At 37.7% G+C, this 23,527-nt stretch overlaps 1 protein-coding gene across 1 annotated transcript in view; it reads left to right on the top strand.

The window, feature by feature from the left end:
• LOC126188610 (proton-coupled amino acid transporter-like protein CG1139) overlaps positions 1 to 9,923 on the top strand; it is an 87,700-nt gene extending 77,777 nt beyond the window's left edge. Inside the window, exons 4-6 of the mRNA XM_049930212.1 lie at positions 1,387 to 1,565; positions 7,364 to 7,539; positions 8,833 to 9,923. Of these exons, the coding sequence (XP_049786169.1) occupies positions 1,387 to 1,565; positions 7,364 to 7,539; positions 8,833 to 9,080 (603 nt within the window). The 3' untranslated portion in view covers positions 9,081 to 9,923. The remainder of the gene's footprint in view (positions 1 to 1,386; positions 1,566 to 7,363; positions 7,540 to 8,832) is intronic.
• Positions 9,924 to 23,527: the final 13,604 nt, after the last annotated feature.

Raw genomic sequence — 23,527 nt, 5'->3', positions numbered from 1 at the left:
GTTCACAGCTTTTTGCACAGCCTCTGTATTCTCCCCTTTGAGGAGTACAGTTGTGTCATCAGCAAATATTATTGTTTTGTGTGCATCAACGTTCAGGCTCAAGTCGTTAATATACAGGAGGAAAAGTAGGGGTCCCAATACTGAGCCCTGTGGAACACCTTGCTTTACAGTTTTATTACTTGATAGTATTTCAGTTATTGAGTTGCTTTGTCTATTAGAATATTTCATGCTGACTCTCTGCATCCGATTGGTTAGGAATGTAGCGATCCAGTTGTTTGCAATTCCTCTGTTGTGTTCTAATTTTTCCAGTAATATTTTTTGGTCAACAGTGTCAAAAGCCTTTGACAGATCCAGAAATATGCCTGTTATGGGTTGTTTTCTATCTAACAGTTCTAAAAGCGTATTTATGCAGTCATATACTGCAGTTTCAGTAGATTTGTTGCTTCTGAACCCATGTTGAGTTAAACTTAGTAAATCTTTTTTTTCGATGAAGTCCATCATTTTTTTGGACATTATTTTTTCAAAAACTTCAGAAAAGCAGGATGAGATTGAGATAGGCCTGTAGTTATTCATGTCTTTAATATCACCTTTTTTGAAGACAGGAATTACTTTAGAAAGTTTCAGAGCTTCAGGGAAAATACCTGCCTGGAGAGAACAGTCACAGAGGTGAGTTAATGGTTCAGCAATTGTGTGTTCACAATTTTTGATTACAGCTGCTGGGATACCATCAATTCCAGCTGAATATGAATTTTTTAGCTCTCTGAGGGCTTTTGCAACATCATTTTCAGTGACTTTGGTAATGAAAATTGACTCTGCACATGTGTGATATTTTTGGTTTGCTGGTTGGTAATTTGTGTTAGGATTATTTTGGACCAGTTTTTCAGCTATGCTTGTAAAGAAATTGTTGAATGAGTTCACCATAACTTCGGGATTAGATATAGATTCATTGTGGAGTTTGATTTCTATGTTCGTATGTGAAGCTTTCATTTCCCCTCTTTCCCTTTTTATGATATTCCACATTGCTTTTACTTTATTGCTGGATTTGTCAATGTACTCATCATTCTGCATCCTTTTTGCTTGTCTTATCACTCTTCTTAGGATACATGTGTAGTTTTTATAGTATTCTGTTAATTGGGGAGAGTCACTACTTTGTTTACATAATATGTGGAGTATTCTTTTATGTTTGCAAGAGATTTTTATAGCTGGTGTAATCCAACTCTTGTTTCTATTATTATTTATTCTTACTGGTTTTTGCAGAAAGGCCTCTTCAAAGTGGTGGATCATTTTGTCTAACTCGTACAACAATATAAATTTAATGAAACTAAGATATAAAGATAATCTTCTGAGCTATTAATTTGTTTAAATATTTAAAAAAAACTATTTCAGCTTCTCCCATTGGAAAATAGCATGAAATCACCAGGAAGTTTTGTTGGTCCACTGGGTGTGCTTAACAGAGCTATGGTTATCATCATTTTTCTCTTTATTGTAATTGGATTATTTGGCTACATGAAATATGGAAATGAAGCACAAGGAAGCATAACACTTAATCTGCCAGCTGATGAAATGTGAGTAACAAGCAAAAGTGTCATTTCTGTATGCTTTGCTTTATTGTGTATTCAAAAGTGGTTTTTTCCCTTCATGATTATCCACACACATGAGCAGGAACAAGTTGATGTCAAAAATTGAATTTGATTGTTTTAGCAGCAGGATATCAAACACAGTACAAAACAGAGTGCAAAATTCTTACTCAAATCTTCAGTGACATCAGTCCATGTACAAAAGTATGTTACTAAACCAAACAGAAAAGGCAATGTCCGTGAAACATGATTTGTAAACAAGAACAATTTGGGAGAAATTAAGATCACAGAACAAAATATGAGATGGCATCACACTGTTAAGATACACACATCTGAAGGGTTGCGTGAGCCTCACATGGGGAATATAAAAACATGTCAGCTTTAAAGTTAAGAAATGAGGTCTCTTGCTTCAAAACTGGCCATGTCACAAAATTTATGAAATGAGTTAAAGTTATAAATTGGAAGTATATCACTATCAGGTGAAACAATATTATGCTTCAAAATCAACCATGTCTCCATGTTACAGAACACTCCGTTCTTAGTCATTCAGCACAATGGACCAAGACTTGCAGGCAGTGGATTAATAACCAGTGACATCAAGGAATAAGCAGCAGTCTTCAGTTCACAGCATCTTTGTCTGCAATCTTGTGATGCTAGATTCTGCAGCAATGTGACAGATCAGTAGGCAAAATAATTCCTTATGTTGTACAATCTTTGAAGTTATAGTATTTCATTTATATATTGGCAATATGAATCTTTTGCACTAATTTCCATATTCATGGGCTTCTTACCATAATAGGATGAAAGAAATCCTATTTTGTAAGACCCTGTGTTGTCACATTACTGTGTAGTGTAATAAGTACACTGGTAATGAAAGATCCAATGTCATCTCTGAAGTCTGTGTCAATGGTTCAGTGAAATACCTGATATTGTAATCTAAATGACAGCAATTTGAAGACTTAAAATATTACGCAGCAAGTGTGAACAGTGCCTATCATAATAATGATTCTGTTTAAATAATTTATTATTTGCAGGTCATTTTATTTATATTGTGTTGAGAATCTGACTGAAATACAACATTTTAGTGAGAGAAATCCTATTTTGTATTCTCAGTTTTTCAATGTTTTTATTGATATGTTGTTATCCAGTTCATGCTGACAAACTTTTTTTATTGCTAGAAGGGAATTAATAACAATGTCACTTCATTTTCATTTAACTGTTTTTCTTAAGGTTCAAAAATTTAAAAAGTACAGTTTCACTTAAAGTAAAATTATGTAAAACTGCAATAAAAACAATCAAGTCAAAATTTAAATAATCAAAAAAATGGGTTCAGTAGGATTTAGATCACAAAACAATAGAACTGTAATATTAAATCATTATGGATAAAACTATGAAAGAAAAACATTTATGACTGTCATTGTTTTGTATCTAGTGGTTTTTCATCCACTGAAAATGTCTTCAGTTTTGATACTACCCACGTCAAATATTGGCTTGCTATTAATTTATGAAGAAATGTTATGCACACGCCAGTGCTTCATTCAGAAAGAATTGTGGCATTAGTTTCTGAATGCAATGATGGTGGTCCTCTCTCATCTACATCTGTAAACCTGTTCCACTTTACTCGTCCTGTAAAAAAATTAAATGAAATAAAATAAAAAAATAAAAATAGTTAGCTGAAATTACAATCCAGAGCAGTCCCCTGCTTTGAGATATACTTCAAAATATCTCCAATTAGGCACTATAAAAGCCATCGCCTATGCAAAGAGCAACGAGAATACAAGCAGTACTTTGTTCCCGTGGTCAGTATATTTAGGAGAAAAATGGGTTCCAATACAGCAGTAAGTTAGCTGCACATCAGAGATCAATCAGTATTTTCTGAAGACACTGGCCAGGACCTGACAAAATAACTGAAAGGATATGGCCAAGTTGCCAAATAGAGTATATCAGATGATACAATCTGTATGGCAAATGCGCACTTTTACTTTGATGGGGTAGCCAGGCAGTCGTTTGAGAATGATGAAGAGAAACTCAGTAGCTGGGATAAATTCCATATATGACATAGATGACAAAATCTTACACTTGATGAAAAGTCAAAGAAGACATGTCCCAAGCTCATCTTGTAAAGGATTTTCCAACAAAAGAGGAATTCATGAAATGATGCCAGCACACCAAGGAAACGCAACAGAGGAGAGTCCCAAACAAGGTCCCTATGGCAGTCGTGGAAAACCACCATGATCTTGCCACTCTCTACACTTGGATGTGACAGAAACAATAGATCTTTCATATCAGCTGATTGTGCCAGAAGAGAGAACTTGGCCAACTTGGACTTATGCCACAGTCATCAGTTGACAACCCACCTTCTGAGTAATACAGAGACAACCATGTCCTATGTCAAATATTATGTCCTGCAGAACAGACATTTGGAAGACAGAGGACAATATGCTGAAATGTTCCCACTGTAGGTTCCCTGGGTATGGTTTATGCAACTGCAGAGAGAAAAAAAAGAGTTTTTGATGACTACTACACTGCCAGATGCAAACCATCACAAGAGTTTTATTCATGGTAGTCAACTGGATACTACTATAGTTGATGGGGGGAGGGGGGGGCGTGAAGTCCTGTACCATATCCTAGACAACACATTCACCACAAGCAGTAGCCATTCACCGTCACCATACAAAGGTACTAGTTGCTTGCCTTTCAATTGTATTCAGGAAAACTAAGTGAGTTGACAATCAATGGAGGTGAGGCTGCTACAGATGAAACTTCTCCATGGATGACAGTCACCAAGATGTCAGGAACTAATTGTTATTGGAATCATCTCATCATAGTCATTGATGATGGCCAATGTAACCAGGCACTAGTCAACTAAGTAGCTTCATTACCTGTAATGTCAAAAGCTTATCATTGTCAGGTAAAAAAGACAATGTCCTGTGATAGGAAAGTGATTGTGCTGAAAGTCACAAATGTGAAATATGTCCAATTAACACAAACATGTATTGGAGGAACAGTTATCAGTGACAGAACATAACCCTTCAATTTTGTCATTTCATCAGAAACTAGTCATGATATTATTCTCAGACGGACACCATTGGACCTTCAGAGAGCCCTTTTTCCTCTCCTTCTGGTCTTTGTGAAGGAGGATGACATGGCATTTCTTCATTGACTGCTGATACCTCAACAAAGTCTCAAAAAACAAAAAAATGTCTACCTATTGCCATGTATTCATGACATATTACTGCTTGACTGCCTGACAAACGTGTTGACTTGTGTTCAAACTGTAGACCTTTGCCTCAATCCAAAAAAGTACTTCTTTGAGACTCACGAAAGAAAAATTTTGGTACACTTAGTGAACAGTGACAAAATCCAGAGAAAATAATATCAGCCACAAGGACATGTCAGATTTTTCTGGGACAAGTTACCAGAAAGATATTTCATTGTACTTAGGGAGGTGCTATCATCATCTCCCATCCTACCATTGTATGACAACTATGCCAAAACAGAACTTCACCCTGGCAGTAGTGGTTACAGGGTACCAACTAATAAACCTTCTGTAAGAGGAACTATGTTTCAACAGGGTAGACATGGTTGCTTACTATCCCAGCTCAATAAATGCCAGCTATCCTGTAGTTTTTCCATGATACTCCAACATCTGGTTTCCTGGGATTCATGAAGACCCTAGACAGCATCAGACACAGATACATCTGACCAGGTGTCTACCAATCCATTAGACACTAGGTGAGCCACTGTAAGTAATGTCAGTGATAGGAGCATGTGCCACAGTTACTTCTAGGGCATCTGGTATCAATTCCTTCTGCAACTGCACTATTACATTATATTGGAATCCACCTCTTGGGGAGGTTCCTCAAGTCAACGAACAAGACTTCCTGGATAATGGTCTGCACTGACGTGCTCACCTGTGACGCTATCACAAAAGCTGTGGTGATTGTTGAAGTTTCAGATTTCTTTCGACGAGGCACAGAGCACCCGTTGTGATGATACTTCATCATGGAAATGTGTTCCAGTTGAGACTAGTACCAGAGATATTTTCACATTACGTCACTACACACAGAATAGCTGCCTACCACTGAAACTTTACCTGTGATTACTTGAACCTTTGGTAACTGGGCTATGCATGGCTCTGTTTAAGTGTAATGTCTCAATGGAATCATAGAATTACATGTGCTGTCATGCCCAGCAGGTAACATGCTGCAAATAGTAACCTGATGCTGTGATCCTGTAGTCAAATAGTCTATGCATAGGCTAGAATTGTGAACTGATAAAATAAACACACATTAAATAAAAGATAAATGAATAATTAATAAAACTGGTTCTATTATAACATCTAAAATAGATGCAGTCAACACTCAAGAATTATGTTTATTCAAATAAGCCACATCAAATAATGGAAAGCGGTGTTACAGTTACCATTTATAAAATGGCCAGGAAGATAACCTCATGAAAATGCAATGAAGTTGTGTTAATCATAGTGTCCCACCCCTAGGACAAGAGTGTGCCCTGAACCTCTGTCTGCTCCTCCACCCCCTTTGACAAGGCTGCTGGCAGAATGAGGTGACTTCTTATGGTGGAAGCCTTTGGTTACCGATGATGATTTTTACTGAGAATCTTAGCTTCAGCAATTACAAAACCCAATAGACAGAAACATGTCTGACTGAGAGTGTTCAGGACATTAAATGACAGAATGTAGATACATGTGTAAATGGTACAAAACATTATCCTCCTGAGAGACATGAAGAGCATGCTGATTATTAAGGGAACAATGGGGAAGTGCACCTCAATTGCCACATCTGAAAAAGAATGGCAACAATACTTCAGTGGTTCCTAGACTAGTAAGAACGAAAATCCAGATGTAGGTAACACAGCAGATGTGAATATTTATGTAGGTCAAATAATAGATGGATTAAATGCAACTTCATCAACACTAAGGAAAACAAAAACGTTGTGATGTGAAGATCTATAAATTATGAATAGTTTAAGCATGCATAAAAAACAGAAAGATTTATAAATCATTTAAACTGTTGTTGGAAATAAGGACTTAGGTCACAATAATAGTATATGGCAACAGTTCATCCTATATTTGGAAAATGAGATGAAAAAAAATTGCAAATTGCAGGGGTACAAGCTTGCAAGGATATTACAGCGAATAGTTGGTGTAAATGCAGATGTGATTCACAAAGGCAGAAATGCAAAGACTGTTTTTCTACCATGACTTAATTAGCAGAAAAACATTAAATATTTGCAATGCAATGTTTTATTGACTATGAAAAATCATTTGGCAAAATATAAAAGCCAAATTACTTCAGGTCATCTGGGAAAAGGGTCTTCTTCAGCATTTACTAATTTGTAAAATGTGTAGTTCAGAACGTATGTTAAAAATTTAAACAGACTTATACATGCTAACATGATAAAAGAACTTATACTAGAGTGCCCTCTGCCATCCAATATCTTTAATTCACATATTAATGATGCTGTAGTTAAGAAAACACACAAGGCAGTGAAAGAGCAGTGCAACAGTGCTCACTTATGTGATTCTGACACTTTTCAGAGCTCCAAAATGTATGTGTTACCAGTAAAAATAATTCATTATGAGCTATAACAGTGTATTTTCATATTTAGATGAAACCAGTATCTTGACACACTAACCATGTATGACACACATTTGTATGGCCATGGGAAAGGGCAGACGCGCAGTTCTAGAAATATTACCGTTTTACTTTATATTCATAATGGCATTAATACAAATCATACATTTTTTTTCTCTGTTGCAGACTTGCGCAAGCTGTGAAGATAATGCTGGCTCTCTCCATTTTTATATCACACAGTCTACAGAATTATGTTAACATTGACATCTTATGGAACAGTTATTTGAGTGAGAAGTTTGAGAAACATCCTCATAAGATTATATTTGAATATATTGTTCGTATTAGTCTTGTCACTATTACATGTGAGTATTGTATGTACATAGTAAAAAGTAAACTTAGAGCTTAGTGCCATACAGTTAAGATAAATAAAGACTAAGTGATACAGTAGGTGAGTTGAATAAATGAATAAACTCTTCATCAGTCCTTTACAGTTACCTGTAGTTTCAGTAAATGACTTCATTACTAGTCAGGATGGTTTACTTAAATGCATAGGCTTCTGCACCCAGAGTCAGTTAACATAAGAGTTGTAGGTAGTGGGGAGGGGGCATGGTAGTTATGACGATAAATAATCACTCGCACTCCCATCACTTACTATGAATACTTTTATCCACGCAGCATGTACGCAATGCATGTAGCATAGAGCGCGTGCTACAGAGAACTGATCTGGCAGCAATACAATTGTTCTTGCTGTGGTAGGGCAGTGGGGGGGTAGAGCCGGTGGTTCTATGTCCCCACAGAGTTTTCTGTGTACGGTATGATGTCTTTCCTCATTTTCTTGCCCTTGTTCCTTATCTTCATCGGGTTAGCATTTTAACCTGTACTTGAGCATGTGAGTGGTAGAGAATGGCCTGATACCCTTGCTATCAACTATCCCCCCCCCCCCCCTTTGACCCCTCCTGCAAGACAAAATTTGTGGGCACACCCTCTCAGTCTGCATCTACAGTGTGACAATGCTTTAAAATTGTTTGGAAATCATGTAACTGAAGTAGGACTTGGACACCAGCTCACCTAGTTGGATGCAGTAACCTGCCTTAAAGCCAGATCCAGGCTGGCTGGCAACCCATCCCTCATCATTAACCACCAGGGGGATTCAATCCAAATCATGGAAGTTGGCTGCTAACAAGCGTGGCTATCCAGATGGGCCAGTAAGGTAATATGTTATAAGATAAAATAACTGTCACTGAATAATACCAAGGTTCTGATCGCATTTGCAGTGGACTTCCTCTGGGACTGCTAGTGCATTTTTTTCAGAGCCTGTGGGCTGCACAGTACACCATGACCCAGGGGAATTATACCGCAGACATGGCTGAAATGTCAATTTATTCATTGACAATTAGTTTACAATATCAAACACTAACATACCCAGAAAAATTATGTCAGGATGGTTCATTCAAAAAAGATAAAAGATGTCATCCTTCTGTGTCTGAGCTAATGCCCAGCCATAGATGACGATATTGCCACATTATTTATTGCCCACTGCTTGCATTTTCACTCCCCATGTTGGTGATTTTACCTACTATTTATAAGCCAGTTTAGCTTGATATTATTTAATTATTTACTAAAAATGCTTGGTTATAATTTTTTTTCTTTTGTAGTCCTGTTGGCAGCTGCTGTTCCAAATCTGGAGCTGTTTATATCTCTGTTTGGATCCCTCTGTCTGTCAGCTATTGGAATTGCTTTCCCAGCAATAATACAAAGCTGCATCATCTGGAAGAGCAGTAGTGGAAAACTTAAATTTGTCTTGAGAAATATGAAGAACATCTTTCTGGTCTCATTTGCTTCTTTGGGTCTTGTTGTTGGGACATATATATCGATATCTGATATTATGAAAAAATTTAGTTAAGTAGATACAACACCAGGTCTTATAAAGTCAGTGATATTACTACTGCCAAGTTGTAAAGCTAGAAAGAGTTTGCAACAGTGGCTATTACCTGTTAGATAAACCTTGTGTGCTTTTTACTTAGTGATCAGAAGAATGGATGGGAAGGACATAATTGATACTAATTACTACTTAATTATGCAACATAATAGACTTCTGTTGGAATACTATCTCACATGCTTGTCCTTTAGACCTAAGATTTTTTTCTCTGTTCAGTGACAAAATATCTTTACTAAAGTGATACAATTTGCAGATGTAGTCAATGGGAAGTTTTGAGTCATACACCAAAACTCTCAATCAAAAATATGTACTGTTGAAGTACATGTGAGAAAGCATTCATTATGAGGTCACTTGAAAATAAATCTGTCGTTCCTGTAGGCAAATAAAATTGAAAATGCTTGCTGTTGCAAAAGAGATCCTGAACAAGTAAGCTGTCAACACAAATTAGCAAGTGCTTCTCAGTATAAATTTACAGTGAACCTCGACAGTTCAAAATGAATCTCTTCGGTTGTTAGATGAGCAGTATTGTTTAGTTAAGATGGTCCTGAAATCAACTAAAAGTAAACTGAGACGTTTTGTATTTATGCATTCTTCCACATTAGAACAAACTGGTTCTAGTTGCAATGTCCTGTGACTCTCATGTATTAAAGTTAGTACTATGAAGAAGAAACAAGGAAAAATTTTCAGCATGTAGATCCACTCTCTCTACTAACAACACACAAAATGTAATGAATAGACAATGAATGGAATGTGTGGATAGGTAACTGGAAAAATTTTATGTTGTCCTTACACCAAATACAACATTAAGAGACAAATGGTTTCAAAATGTTGGCAAAGTAATGCACTGGAGTCGGAGTCTGATGAAAGAAGATGGGACCAGTAATGCAACGTACAGACAGAGACAAAATTGGAACTATGGTGACAGATGAATTTTATAAAAGTATCTGTCTAAAGATATATCTGTTTACATTGTAAATAGTGTGTGCTTTTTTATTCTTGAACATGACAAATTTTACACAGCTATTAATGTGCAATGATCCTGTTGACATTAAAGAGTTATAGATGTGCATTTTATACTTTACTGCAAGTCTAATAAATGATACATGTTGTTCATAATTTTAAAAAATCGTATTTGTAAGGATCTTATTTAATGTTAAATACCAATATCAATTTTGAGTTTTAGCAGAATGAATACTAAAGAGTTCATTAAAACTGCTAATAATAAACTGTGGTGTTAATTTTTCACCTCATGTTAGTGATGCCATCGTTAACTGTTCAATATTTTGACTGATAACTTACATGTTTCATATTTCTCTAAGTAAACATGTTCAGATGTACAACCCTTAGCTTGCCTGTATTTTTGATGTGCAGGATCTTTACCTCGTTTGCCAAAACATAGTGAGTGTTTCATAAACGGATAGGTAAGTGGCCACATGTGTAGTCATATGGGTCCCTGTCTGAGAAATTGTGCATAGAAATGATAGATATAATATAAATAGCCGTATTTTCCTGTTTGGTTTCAGCTTTGAAAGCTCCTGAGAGCATTAACAGGGTTGAAGTAATTTGACCAGTTGACCTGTTAACCAGTAATGCCAATCTGCAATTGTTATCAGTAACAGAATATTTGACATTGATCTGTATGTTGGTGCACATATCATTATAAGGTAAATTATGTATTAGAATGTTAGAGAACTAAAAAGCAAAGTTGCTGGACTACTTTTCTGTTTACACTATGTACATTGAAAAAGAAAGGTGTGTTACATTTGGTTTGTATCCTGTAAATATAGAAATCCAAAAGCTAAATGGAAGACTATGCATTGAAAGCCTATTTCTTAGGATAAATAAGGAGAAATGAAGAATTGTCATATGTTTGAAAATAATGAAATTCAGTACTTTCTGCTTAGAATAACAACTTGAAACCTATGTATAATATCTGTTGCCACTGAAGGTCATTTATAATAATTGCATTATAGAGGTCACCAATGGGAAGCTTTCATACATTCTTAGAAGAGTTGAGCCATTATTATGTTACGAAGCAGACAAATCGAAAAAAAAAAATTCTAATAGAGATTTTAAGACTAATTTCCTGAAAGAATCACACAAAATAAATGATTTTCAATAGTTACTAACACTTATAACCTAAGTTCTGTTCTAATTTTTCCACAAGAATTACACAAGGAAGCAGTACACTAAAGACATTTTTGTCAGTGAATACATAATCAATGGAATAAATATTTACCCTGTAGTGAATGGGCAACCGTGATGACAGCTAGGTTTACTAACTTAGTTGATTACAGTGAAGTGGTACAACAGAAAACAGTTACAGTAATTAATGAAAAGACAATAGAAAGTTTCAGTGCAGCCTTTCAAGTAGCTGACTGGAATGTAACAGATGTCAGTTCTAAATTTAACGTATGTATAAATGGGTTCTTATCTATTTTAACAGTTTTCCTCAAAAAACATTAAGTCAACAAGAAGAGTCGAGTTGCAAAAGGACTCAAAATGTTTTGTGTGAAGAGAAGGAAATTTTATTGAGTAGTTAGGACAAACAGAGAAGTAGGTATGATTTCATGTTACAAAAATTGGTGCTGTGTTACAGAAAGCAATTTCAGCATCAAAAAACCTTTTCATAGTGTCTTAAATTAATCAGTTATTTACATAGTAAAATTAAGCCTATATGGACAATAGTTGAAAGATGGGCAAATCAGTTACGGGATGTGAAGGCTTCATTAGTAAAGAAACCAGCCAAATAATAAACAACAGTAGTAAGATAGTTAGCATATTTAATCATCACTTCCTGGAAGTAGCACAGATGATAAGAAAGTTCAGTTAGAGCAATAAGGTAACAAAAAAAAAAAAAAAAAAAAAAAGCCTGTTCATCACAAATATACAAAGTATTTAGTCACATATACAATAAATCATTGAATGGGGCACATTTCTAGATAGAGTGAAATATGCTATTGCCAGATCCATTTACAGGAAAGGGGATAAGGCAGATATTAATAGTTACTCATGAGTCTCACTGCTTATCACCACCTCAGTGACACTGGAAAATATTATGTAAGCAAGAACGCTACACCTCTATGAAAGTAAGATGGTGAGATTCAGTTGGGATATCAAAAGTATTTTTCCACAGAACAAGCCGTGTTTCAATCCCTAAATTAGACATCTGTGACTTGTCAAAAGTATTTCATTTTGCAGTTCTGAGTATTCGTCTAGTAAATCCCAAATATAATATTGTCGTAGACCTTGTTGGTGTAATGGTAATTATTTTATGATTGGCACATCTTATTTGAAAGCCTTCATTATATTATTTCTAAAGAACATTTTCTTTTCTTAAGACTATGTAATCAGAAAGATAAACATATCCAAAATTGTTGTTATGAAAAGTCTAGAAATTTATATCTTGAAATGTAATTCTTTAGAAAATTCTACATTATTATCTTATAGCCCTGACTTTTTGGTTTCTAAAAATGTGTAATTTTACTAAAATAATGTGTTAGTTAAGAAAATATTTCAGTTATAAAATGCGAATTTCCAGAAAATGCTTGGTGGGCTTTTCTAAATCCTAGGAATAAAAGCACTTGCCCAAACTTGGACTACATTAAATTACACATGCATTATTAAACATAAAGACTCATTCCCTAACACATATTTTTATTAACTGTCTGTCTTGTATTTTATGTTTATACTAAAAATTTAATAACTTTTTTTATAAGTGTCCTACCTCTAAATAGGCACTGTGCACAAAATCAGAGGAAGTTCAACTGCAGTTCAATAAATTTGCAATACAGTAGTAAGACAACAGCTGGACATCTTCAATTTGGAAAACCAAACAGAACAAGAAAATTCAATGGATTCTTCCTGACTGATCAAACTAACACTACATTGCAGACAGCAACAGGTGGGACAATGTCCATGCATATAATTTGGAGACTGCCTTTGAGAGGAAACTGATGGTGAAGAAGAATCTAATACTGTCAACTGTGACAATGTTTTACTGCTCTCTCCTCCCCTCTCCCAGCCATTGTCGTATGGTATTGTCATCAGAACTCTAAAATAAAAGGAAACATATATTTGTTTATCCTGGCAAGGTTAGGGCAATCTGCCCTCTAACGCATCTAAACAGATATTCTACATATTTTATATTATGTTCATTAAATATAGGGTACAATATTTAGAAATAACTATAACATAAATAGTGGAAACAGCAGTTATTACAGTCGAAATAAACACAGTTTACAGTATTAGTGAATTATAGTAGTTCATGAAATGTAGAACAGCTAAGACAGACTGTAGATAGATCTAGACTCTGGGGATCAGAGGCAAAGTATGTGAGAAAAGAGAGACAGAAAGAGGATCAACACAAAACACAAGTAATTATGAGACGGAAGTGAAAGTGGTATGACTGATAGAAAAACGAAAGAGAGAGTAAGCACGATTGGGAGAAGATGAAGACATTTGTATTTAACTGTTTGGCAGAGAGAAACTGATTGGATGTGTAATTGTTTTCAGGGAAAAGTTATGAGGCTATCATAAGGCAGTGCTTCAGCTATTTCTTAAATGTAACAGGGCATGGAGATGTGTGCAGAGTGCAGGGTAGTTTGTTCCAGAGGCAGACGGCAGTAGCAGCAGAAGACTTTCTTTATTCTTTTTTTTCTTTGGAGGAGGGAGTGGAACACAACAAACAGCTAGAATACAAGGTAAGTGAGACCTCATACAGCAATTATGCCAATATGGCATGTACTTGATCTCTGATGTGAGGCAGGCCTACTGGGTTACACCACATGCACTGAGGACACTATGAGGTAGATACATTTGGTAGTCGCATAACTTACCCAGCTGTAACCATCCAAAAAACAACTGGGTGCATGAAATGCCTACATAGTCAAATAGGTAAAATAGTTGGATGCTGTTACACACACACACACACACACACACACACACACACACACACACACACACAAAAAAATTTGTGTCATGTTGGAGAACACTGCTCTAATGGAGATTCAGCAGACTGTGATAGCACAAGTTTGCATTTCACATCCTGCCAGAATATGTTCCAAAACTAGTGGAGGGGAACAGAGGCAAGCAGAATTTTTCCTGCAGCTTTTTTTTTTTTTTTTTTCCAGGTGAGGTGCTTGTCTGTAGTTTCAACAAAGTTCACCATTTTATGGTAGGATAATGGACTTAATAGCTACAATAAAGTGGGGCCAAAATAAACAATGGAGTTCCAAAAGTCTAGGTGGTCAGCCCCTTGCTGTTTCTGTTTCTCATAAATGACTCTGACATCTATTCCACTAAAGTGAGGAAGTTTGCTCTCTTTGCAAATGATACGTCTGTCCTAGTTGATAAAACAGCATGGTAAACATCAACACCTATGCCAACTGTCCTTGTTGATATCTTCAACTACCAGCTGTACCAGACTCATTCTAAATGTTAAAAGATAATGCATTACATACAATTCCATGTGAGACAGAAAGAACGTAAACTAAAAATACTATAGCATCTACAGAGTTCTTTAATGTACACGTTCTAGATGTAGGGTATTTGTATATCTTCTCCATTGAAAATGTTGTTAATAAAAACAGAATTCTTTTCAAAACCAACAGTCGTTTCTTGACCACAATAAGAAGTAAAAGCAGGATTTGCACAGTTAGGAAGCAATTTTTATTCTTGTGGAGAAAAGAATATATCACTGAGGCAGGAAGTGTTCAGTACTGTAAGCACCATTAAAAGGCTTGCTCATGAAATAATGGGAACTAAGGAGCAAATTGAAGAAATGCATGTTAGAAAAAATTTAAACTGTGACTTTCTTACTAATGAATTTTTTAGTAGTAATAAACAATTGGTATGTAGTTCTATTATTGAGATGTCTATTAGTGTATGTGCTAATAGCCTATAAATTGTTATATTCTGTTATAAATAAATATTTATTTTCCTGCATTAATATGTTACCTTAGTTAATGTGAGTACTCAATGAATGCATCATTACTTTATGTACAAATGTAGATATTCATTATTGCAAACTATGTAAGAAAAAGAACCTTCATTCCACGTCGTCCTGCTGAAACTTTCTGCAGATTAAAAATGATGCTGGGTAGGACTCAATACCCACAACCTTGCCATCTGCAGCAATGCTCTTCTTGAATGAGTTATTGAGACTTGACTCATACAGCACTTTACTTATTTATTCAGCCACAGACAATAAATACTGTATAGATGTTGTCCAAAAGTACATGCAAATTTATGGGAAACAATTTGTGCAAAAGGAACATACAAAATTTTACATTAAGTAGTACAAAGAATAATACATATAAAATTGTACAAAAAGTGTAGAAAGAATTTTGTTAAATTACATATACACACAGCACAAGACACAGTAATAGAAATTTTTATACATGTATACTAACAGTATTGTAACTGCATAGTCTGTTTGCCCTAAGGCTTCACTTTTGTCTTCCCCAAATGGGAAGCCCTTATATTCACTACAATAATTCAGTAAAGTTTTTACCACAATCAACAGCTGTCCATCAGATTTAAAAAAATTAACAGAAACTTTAGGTGATGAAAGACAGTGTTTTCAGTTTTGCCTTAATATAAACATTATTACAATTATTTTTGGCCTAAATAATCATTTACCAAGTAAAAACATTGTTCAAGTAGACATTCTTTAAATTTTACTTTAAATCTGTTTTCATCTTCTAACTTTCTGATGTTGTCTGGCAGCATGTTGTAGAGTTTGTACCAATATGGCTCATATGTCTTTATGTGTGTGTTCTTTTTGTTCACTGAGTATAGTTGTTGTTGTGGTCTTCATTCCTGAGACTGGTCTGATGCAGCTCTCCATGCTACTCTATCTGGTGTAAGCTTTTTCATCTCCCAGTACCTACTGCAACCTACATCCTTCTGAATCTGCTTTGTGTATTCATCTCTTGGCCTCCTTCTACGATTTTTACCCTCCACGCTGCCCTCCAATACTAAATTGGTGATCTCTCGATGCCTCAGAACATGTCCGACCAACCGATCCCTTCTTCTAGTCAAGTTGTGCCACATACTCCTCTTCTCCACAATTCTATTCAATACCTCCAGAATGAGCTTTCTCTAAGTCTACAAAAGCTAGAAATGTAGGTTTGCCTTTTTTTAATCTAGCTTCTAAGGTAACTCATAGGGCATGTATTGCCTCACGTGTTCCAATATTTCTACAGAATCCAAACTGATCTTCCCCGAGATCAGCTTCTACCAGTTTTTCCATTCGTCTGTAAAGAATTCGCGTTCGCAGCCATAACTTATTAAACTTATAGTCCGGTAATTTTCACACCTGTCAACACCTGCTCTCTTTGGGATTGGAATTATTATATTATTCTTGAAGTCTATTCAATACCTACTCATTAGTTACAAGATCTACCCATTTAATCTTCAGCATTCTTCTGTAACACCACATTTTGAAAACTTCTATTCTCTTCTTGTCCGAACTATGTATCGACCATGTTTCACTTCCATACATGACTACACTCCATACAAATACTTTCAGAAACAACTTCCTGACACTTAAATCTATACTCGATGTTAACAAATTTCTGTTCTTCAGAAACGCTTTCCTTGTCATTGCCAATCTACATTTTATATCCTCCCTACTTCGACCATCGTCAGTTATTTTGCTCCGCAAATAGCAAAACTCCTTTACTACTTTAATTGTCTCATTTCCTAATCTAATTCCTCAGCATCACCCGACTTAATTTGACTACATTCCACTATCCTCATTTTGCTTTTGTTGATGTTCATCTTATATCCTCCTTTCAAGACACTGTCCATTCGTTTAACTTCTCTTCCAAGTCCTTTGCTGACTCTGACAGAATTACAATGTCATCTGTGAACCTCAATGTTTTTATTTCTTCTCCATGGATTTTAATTCCTACTCTGAATTTTTCTTTTGTTTCCTTCACTGCTTGCTCAATATACAGATCGAATAACATCAGGGAGAGGCTACAACCCTGTCTCACTCCCCTCCCAACCACTGCTTCCCTTTCATGTCCCTCGACTCTTATAACTGCCATCTGGTTTCTGTACAAAATGTAAATAGCAGTTTGCTCTCTGTATTATACCCCTGCCACCTTCAAAATTTAAAAGAGAGTATTCCAGTCAACATTGTCAAAAGCTTTCTCTAAGTCTACAAAAGCTAGAAATGTAGGTTTGCCTTTTTTTAATCTAGCTTCTAAGGTAACTCATAGGGCATGTATTGCCTCATGTGTTCCAATATTTCTACAGAATCCAAACTGATCTTCCCCGAGATCAGCTTCTACCAGTTTTTCCATTCGTCTGTAAAGAATTCGCGTTCGCAGCCGTAACTTATTAAACTTATAGTCCGGTAATTTTCACATCTGTCAACACCTGCTCTCTTTGGGATTGGAATTATTATATTATTCTTGAAGTCTGAGGGTATTTCGTCTGTCTCATACATCTTGCTCACCAGATGGTGGAGTTTTGTCAGGACTGGCTCTCCCAAGGCTATCAGTAATTCTAATGGAATGTTGTCTACTCCCGGGCCCTTGTTTTGACCTAGGTCTTTCAGTGCTCTGTCAAATTCTTCACGCAGTATCATATCTCCCATTTCATCTTCATCTACATCCTCTTCCATTTCCCTAATATTGTCCTCAAGTACATTGACCTTGTATAGACCCTCTATATACTCCCTCCACCTTTCTGCTTTCCCTCCTTTACTTACAATTGGGTTTCCATCTTAGCTTTTGATATTCATACAAGTGGTTCTCTTTTCTCCAAAGGTATCTTTAATTTTCCTGTAGGCACTATCTATCTTACCCCCAGTGAGATAAGCCTCTACATCCTTACATTTGTCCTCTGGCCATCCCTGCTTAGCCATTTTGCACTTCCTGTCAATCCCATTTTTGAGACGTTTGTATTCCTTTTTGTCTGCTTATTTACTGCATTTTTATATTTTCTCCTTTAATCAATTAAATACAATATTTCTTCTGCTACCCAAGGACTTCTACTAGCCCTCGTCATTTTACGTATGTGATCCTCTGCTGCCTTCAGTACTTCATCCCTCAAAGCTACCCATTCTTCTTCTACTGTATTTCTTTCTCCCATTCCTGCCAATTGCTCCCTAATGCTCTCCCTGAAACTCTCTACAACCTCTGCTTTCTTTCAGTTTATCCAAGTCCCATCTCCTCAAATTCCCACCTTTTTGCAGTTTCTTCAGTTTTAATCTACAGTTCATAACCAATAGATTGTGGTCAGAATCCACATCTGCCGCTGGAAATGTCTTACAATTTAAAACCTGGTTCCTAAGTCCCTGTCTTACCATTATATAATCTATCTGATGCCTTCTAGTATCTCCAGGCTTCTTTCATGTATACAACCTTCTTTCATGATTCTTGAACCAAGTGTTAGATATGAGTAAGTTATACTCTGTGCAAAATTCTACCAGGTGGCTTCCTCTTTCATTTCTTACCCCCCAATCCATATTCACCTACTATATTTCCTTCTCTTCCTTTTCCTACTATCGAATTCCAGTCACCCATGACTATTAAATTTCCATCTCCCTTCACTATTTGAATAATTTCTTTTATCTCATCATACATTTCTTCAATTTCTTCGTCATCGGCAGAGCTAGTTGGCATATAAACTTGTACTACTGTAGTAGGTGTGGGCTTCGTGTCTATCTTGGCCACAATAATGGGTTCACTATGCTGTTTGCAGTAGCTTACCGACATTCCTATTTTCCTATTCATTATTAAACCTACTCCTGCATTACCCCTATTTGATTTTGTATTTATAACCCTGTATTCACCTGACCAAAAGTCTTGTTCCTCCTGCCACCGAACTTCACTAATTCCCACTATATCTAACTTTAACCTATCCATTTCCCTTTTTAAATTTTCTAACCTACCTGCCCGATTAAGGGCTCTGACATTCCACGGTCAGATCCATAGAATGCCAGTTTTCTTTCTCCTGATAACGACATCCTCTTGAGTAGTCCCCCCGGAGATCTGAATGGGGGACTGTTTTACCTCCAGAATATTTTACCCAAGAGGATAACATCATCATTTAACCATACAGTAAAGCTGCATGCCCTCAGGAAAAATTACAGCTGTAGTTTCCCCTTGCTTTCAGCCGTTCACGGTACCTGCACAGCAAGGCCATTTTGGTTAGTGTTACAAGGCCAGATCAGTCAGTCATCCAGATTGCTGCCCCTGCAACTACAGAAAAGGCTGCTGCCCCTCTTCAGGAACCACACGTTTGTCTGGCCTCTCAACAGATTCCCCTCCATTATGGTTACACCTATGCTATGGCTATCTATATTGCTGAGGCATGCAAGGCCTCCCCCCCCCCCCCCCACCAACCGCAAGGTCCAAGGTTCATGGGGGGTGGGGGGGGGCTGAGTATAGGGTACTGTGCAGTTTTGAATATTGTAGTTATTCAAGTCGGCATTTGCCTGAAAATCTGCAAGGTTGGCCTTAACATTTATTTATTTATTTATTGTTTCATGGGACCAAATTAAGGAGAAGTCTCCATGGTCATGGAACGAGTCAATACATAAAATTATAACACGATAGTAGAAACAGATAAAATGAAATACAAGAAATGTATTCAGGCAACAATTTGTAAGTTTAAATAAAGAAAATCAACAATGTAACACTGGAATTTGCTTAATTTTTCAGGTCTTCCAGGAGCTCCTTGACAGAATAGAGGGAGTGAGCCATGAGGAAACTCTTCAGTTTAGACTTAAAAGCGTTTGGGCTACTGCTACGATTTTTGAGTTCTTGTGGTAGCTTATTGATAATGGATACAGCAGGATAGTGCACTCCTTTCTGCGCAAGAGTCAAGGAAGTGCATTCCACATGCAGATTTGATTTCTGCCGAGTATTAACTGAGTGAAAGCTGCCAACTCTTGGGAATAAGCTAATATTGCTATCAACAAATGACATTAAAGAAAATATATACTGTGAGGGCAATGTCAAAATGCCCAGACTATTGAATAGGGGTCCACAAGAGGTTCTTGAACTTACATCACATATAGCTCGAACAGCTCGTTTTTGAGCCAAAAGTACCCTTTTCGAATCAGAAGAATTACTCCAAAAAATAATACCATATGACATAAGCGTATGAAAATATGTTGATGGCACTCTGTCTATGGCCTTGTCACCTCACAACAGATCATGATTTACATTTTGACATATTTCCCCAAACTGCATATAATTTTTCTATTTACATTTAATGTCAACTGGTTTGCATTGAACCAAGTGTGGACATTCTTTATTACTTGATCAGTAGTTGTTTGCAACATTTGCTTTGGTGCATCTACACTCCTGGAAATTGAAATAAGAACACCGTGAATTCATTGTCTCGGGAAGGGGAAACTTTATTGACACATTCCTGGGGTCAGATACATCACATGATCACACTGACAGAACCACAGGCACATAGACACAGGCAACAGAGCATGCACAATGTCGGCACTAGTACAGCGTACATCCACCTTTCGCAGCAATGCAGGCTGCTATTCTCCCATGGAGACGATCGTAGAGATGCTGGATGTAGTCCTGTGGAACAGCTTGCCATGCCATTTCCACCTGGCACCTCAGTTGGACCAGCGTTCGTGCTGGACGTGCAGACCGCGTGAGATGACGCTTCATCCAGTCCCAAACATGCTCAATGGGGGACAGATCCGGAGATCTTGCTGGCCAGGGTAGTTGACTTACTCCTTCTAGAGCACGTTGGGTGGCACGGGATACATGTGGACGTGCATTGTCCTGTTGGAACAGCAAGTTCCCTTGCCGGTCTAGGAATGGTAGAACGATGGGTTCGATGACGGTTTGGATGTACCGTGCACTATTCAGTGTCCCCTCGACGATCACCAGTGGTGTACAGCCAGTGTAGGAGATCGCTCCCCACACCATGATGCCGGGTGTTGGTCCTGTGTGCCTCGGTCGTATGCAGTCCTTATTGTGGCGCTCACCTGCACGGCGCCAAACACGCATACGACCATCATTGGCACCAAGGCAGAAGCGACTCTCATCGCTGAAGACGACACATCTCCATTCGTCCCTCCATTCACGCCTGTCGCGACACCACTGGAGGCGGGCTGCATGATGTTGGGGCGTGAGCGGAAGACGGCCTAACGGTGTGTGGGACCGTAGCCCAGCTTCATGGAGACAGTTGCGAATGGTCCTCGCCAATACCCCAGGAGCAACAGTGTCCCTAATTTGCTGGGAAGTGGTGGTGCGGTCCCCTACGGCACTGTGTAGGATCCTACGGTCTTGGCGTGCATCCGTGCGTCGCTGCGGTCCGGTCCCAGGTCGACGGGCACGTGCACCTTCTGCCAACCACTGGCGGCAACATCGATGTACTGTGGAGACCTCACGCTCCACGTGTTGAGCAATTCGGCAGTACGTCCACCTGGCCTCCCACATGCCCACTATACGCCCTCGCTCAAAGTCCGTCAACTGCACATACGGTTCACGTCCACGCTGTCGCGGCATGCTACCAGTGTTAAAGACTGCGATGGAGCTCCGTATGCCACGGCAAACTGGCTGACACTGACGGCGGCGGTGCACAAATGCTGCGCAGCTAGCGCCATTCGACAGCCAACACCGCGGTTCCTGGTGTGTCCGCTGTGCCGTGCGTGTGATCATTGCTTGTACAGCCCTCTCGCAGTGTCCAGAGCAAGTATGGTGGGTCTGACACACCGGTGTCAATGTGTTCTTTTTTCCATTTCCAGGAGTGTATTATCACACCAGTGTCACCTGCGAATAGTATGGGCCTTGCTGCTCCATCTGAGGTGTGAAAGTCATTTATGTGTGTGTGTGTGTGTGTGTGTGTGTGTGTGTGTGTGTGTGTGTGTGTGTGTTTACTGTTGACAGAGGCCTTAATGGCCACATTAGTCTTTGCAGATACAGCACTCAAAGTCAGAATATGGTATCAATTTTTCTTTTACACATACACACCTCCACAGTTGTTCCTTACTTGCATATCAGGTTGGTGCAATTGGATTCTTGTGTCCAAGGCAGTCTTGGCACAATTTTATATCTTCCTCACTTGTCAGTACACAGCCAACAATGCTGTACCACCCATTGCCAGCCAAGCCATATCCCACCAGACTGTTCAAATAAAAGCCTTTAGTGAATGTGTGTTCAGTATTTTTTACCCACGACTCCCGAATTATCAGGCTACAGAAACCCTTGCCTGGTTCACCATGTGTCCGCTGTGTTTAGACCTCAAGCAGGACTTATCAAGGCAACAATACAAATGCTTAAATATGTATTGAAACAGCTGGATATCCCCATATATTAACAGATAATAAAAAATCATTTTAAATTTTGAGAAAACTCTTTTGCATCCCAACAAGCTACTCATGGTACCAATTGATAAAATAAACAGTTAATTCTAGCTTTCACATCTGCACAAATATCCAACAAACGAAATTAATCTAATCCCATCCACTGATTTCCATTATTCTAAGTCTGAGCAGAACCAAATGTTTTTTTGGTATTGGATACACCAGTCTGTAGGCACTGGGATGTGGGCTCTCAGTTACTTAAAATGGCCCATGGCACAGTTCAAATATATTTTTTTTTATTTCCCCCATAAATTTCACTGGATTTCTCTTTAGTTCTGACTAAGACTCTGTCCCCTTTTAAATTTAAGTGTCCTATATTTTCCATCATGTCTCTTCTTCATTTTAGAACCCTTCTTTAGCAAACATTGATCAACTTGCCTGGTGCAAAGGTTAGCTGAAGGGCACTCAGTATTCTCTGCTGTCAGACTGCCACATTTTCTCCCTATCATCACTTCATATGGAGAGAAACCAGTGGCACTATTTTTAACTGTATTCAAATGATCTTCAAATATTCTCACATGGCCCATCCCAGTAGTGTATCTTTTGCTGCAGTAGGTCCTGCACTACCTATCCATTCCCGCGTGTACCTCTCAGCAGGATTGTTTGCTGGTATGTATCTAATGCTTGCCCTTTCTACAAAATTGTCCCACACTTTGGAAGTAAATTGTGCACAATTGTCAGATTAGATATTTTCAGGCAATTTGATAATCACTATGTAGTCCTTTTCTAGTTCATTAACTACACTCTTTATTTGTGACTTTTTTGAGGGTACAGTTTGACATGTTTAGAGAACACATCTATTGCTAATAATATATATTTCAATCCACCTCGACCTTCTGGCAGGGATGAAAAAAATCAATTGGCAGTAAAAACTTGCTTTATTGGGGATGACAATCTGCATTTCTCCCTGCATACCTACCGTCCAAAACTTCACTCTTTCACATCAGTCACAACCTGCCAGCTGTTTCCTTACCCTTATAGCCATGTTATTAAAAATGACATATCCCTGCATTATTTCTAAACACTTTTGTGCTCCATAGTGCCCATGGCT

The sequence above is a fragment of the Schistocerca cancellata genome, chromosome 5 (genome assembly GCF_023864275.1).
Source record: "Schistocerca cancellata isolate TAMUIC-IGC-003103 chromosome 5, iqSchCanc2.1, whole genome shotgun sequence".
Classification (NCBI taxonomy): Eukaryota; Metazoa; Arthropoda; class Insecta; order Orthoptera; family Acrididae; genus Schistocerca; species Schistocerca cancellata.
The sequence above is the reverse complement of the archived record's forward strand: the minus strand, read 5'-3'. Positions and strand labels throughout refer to the sequence as shown.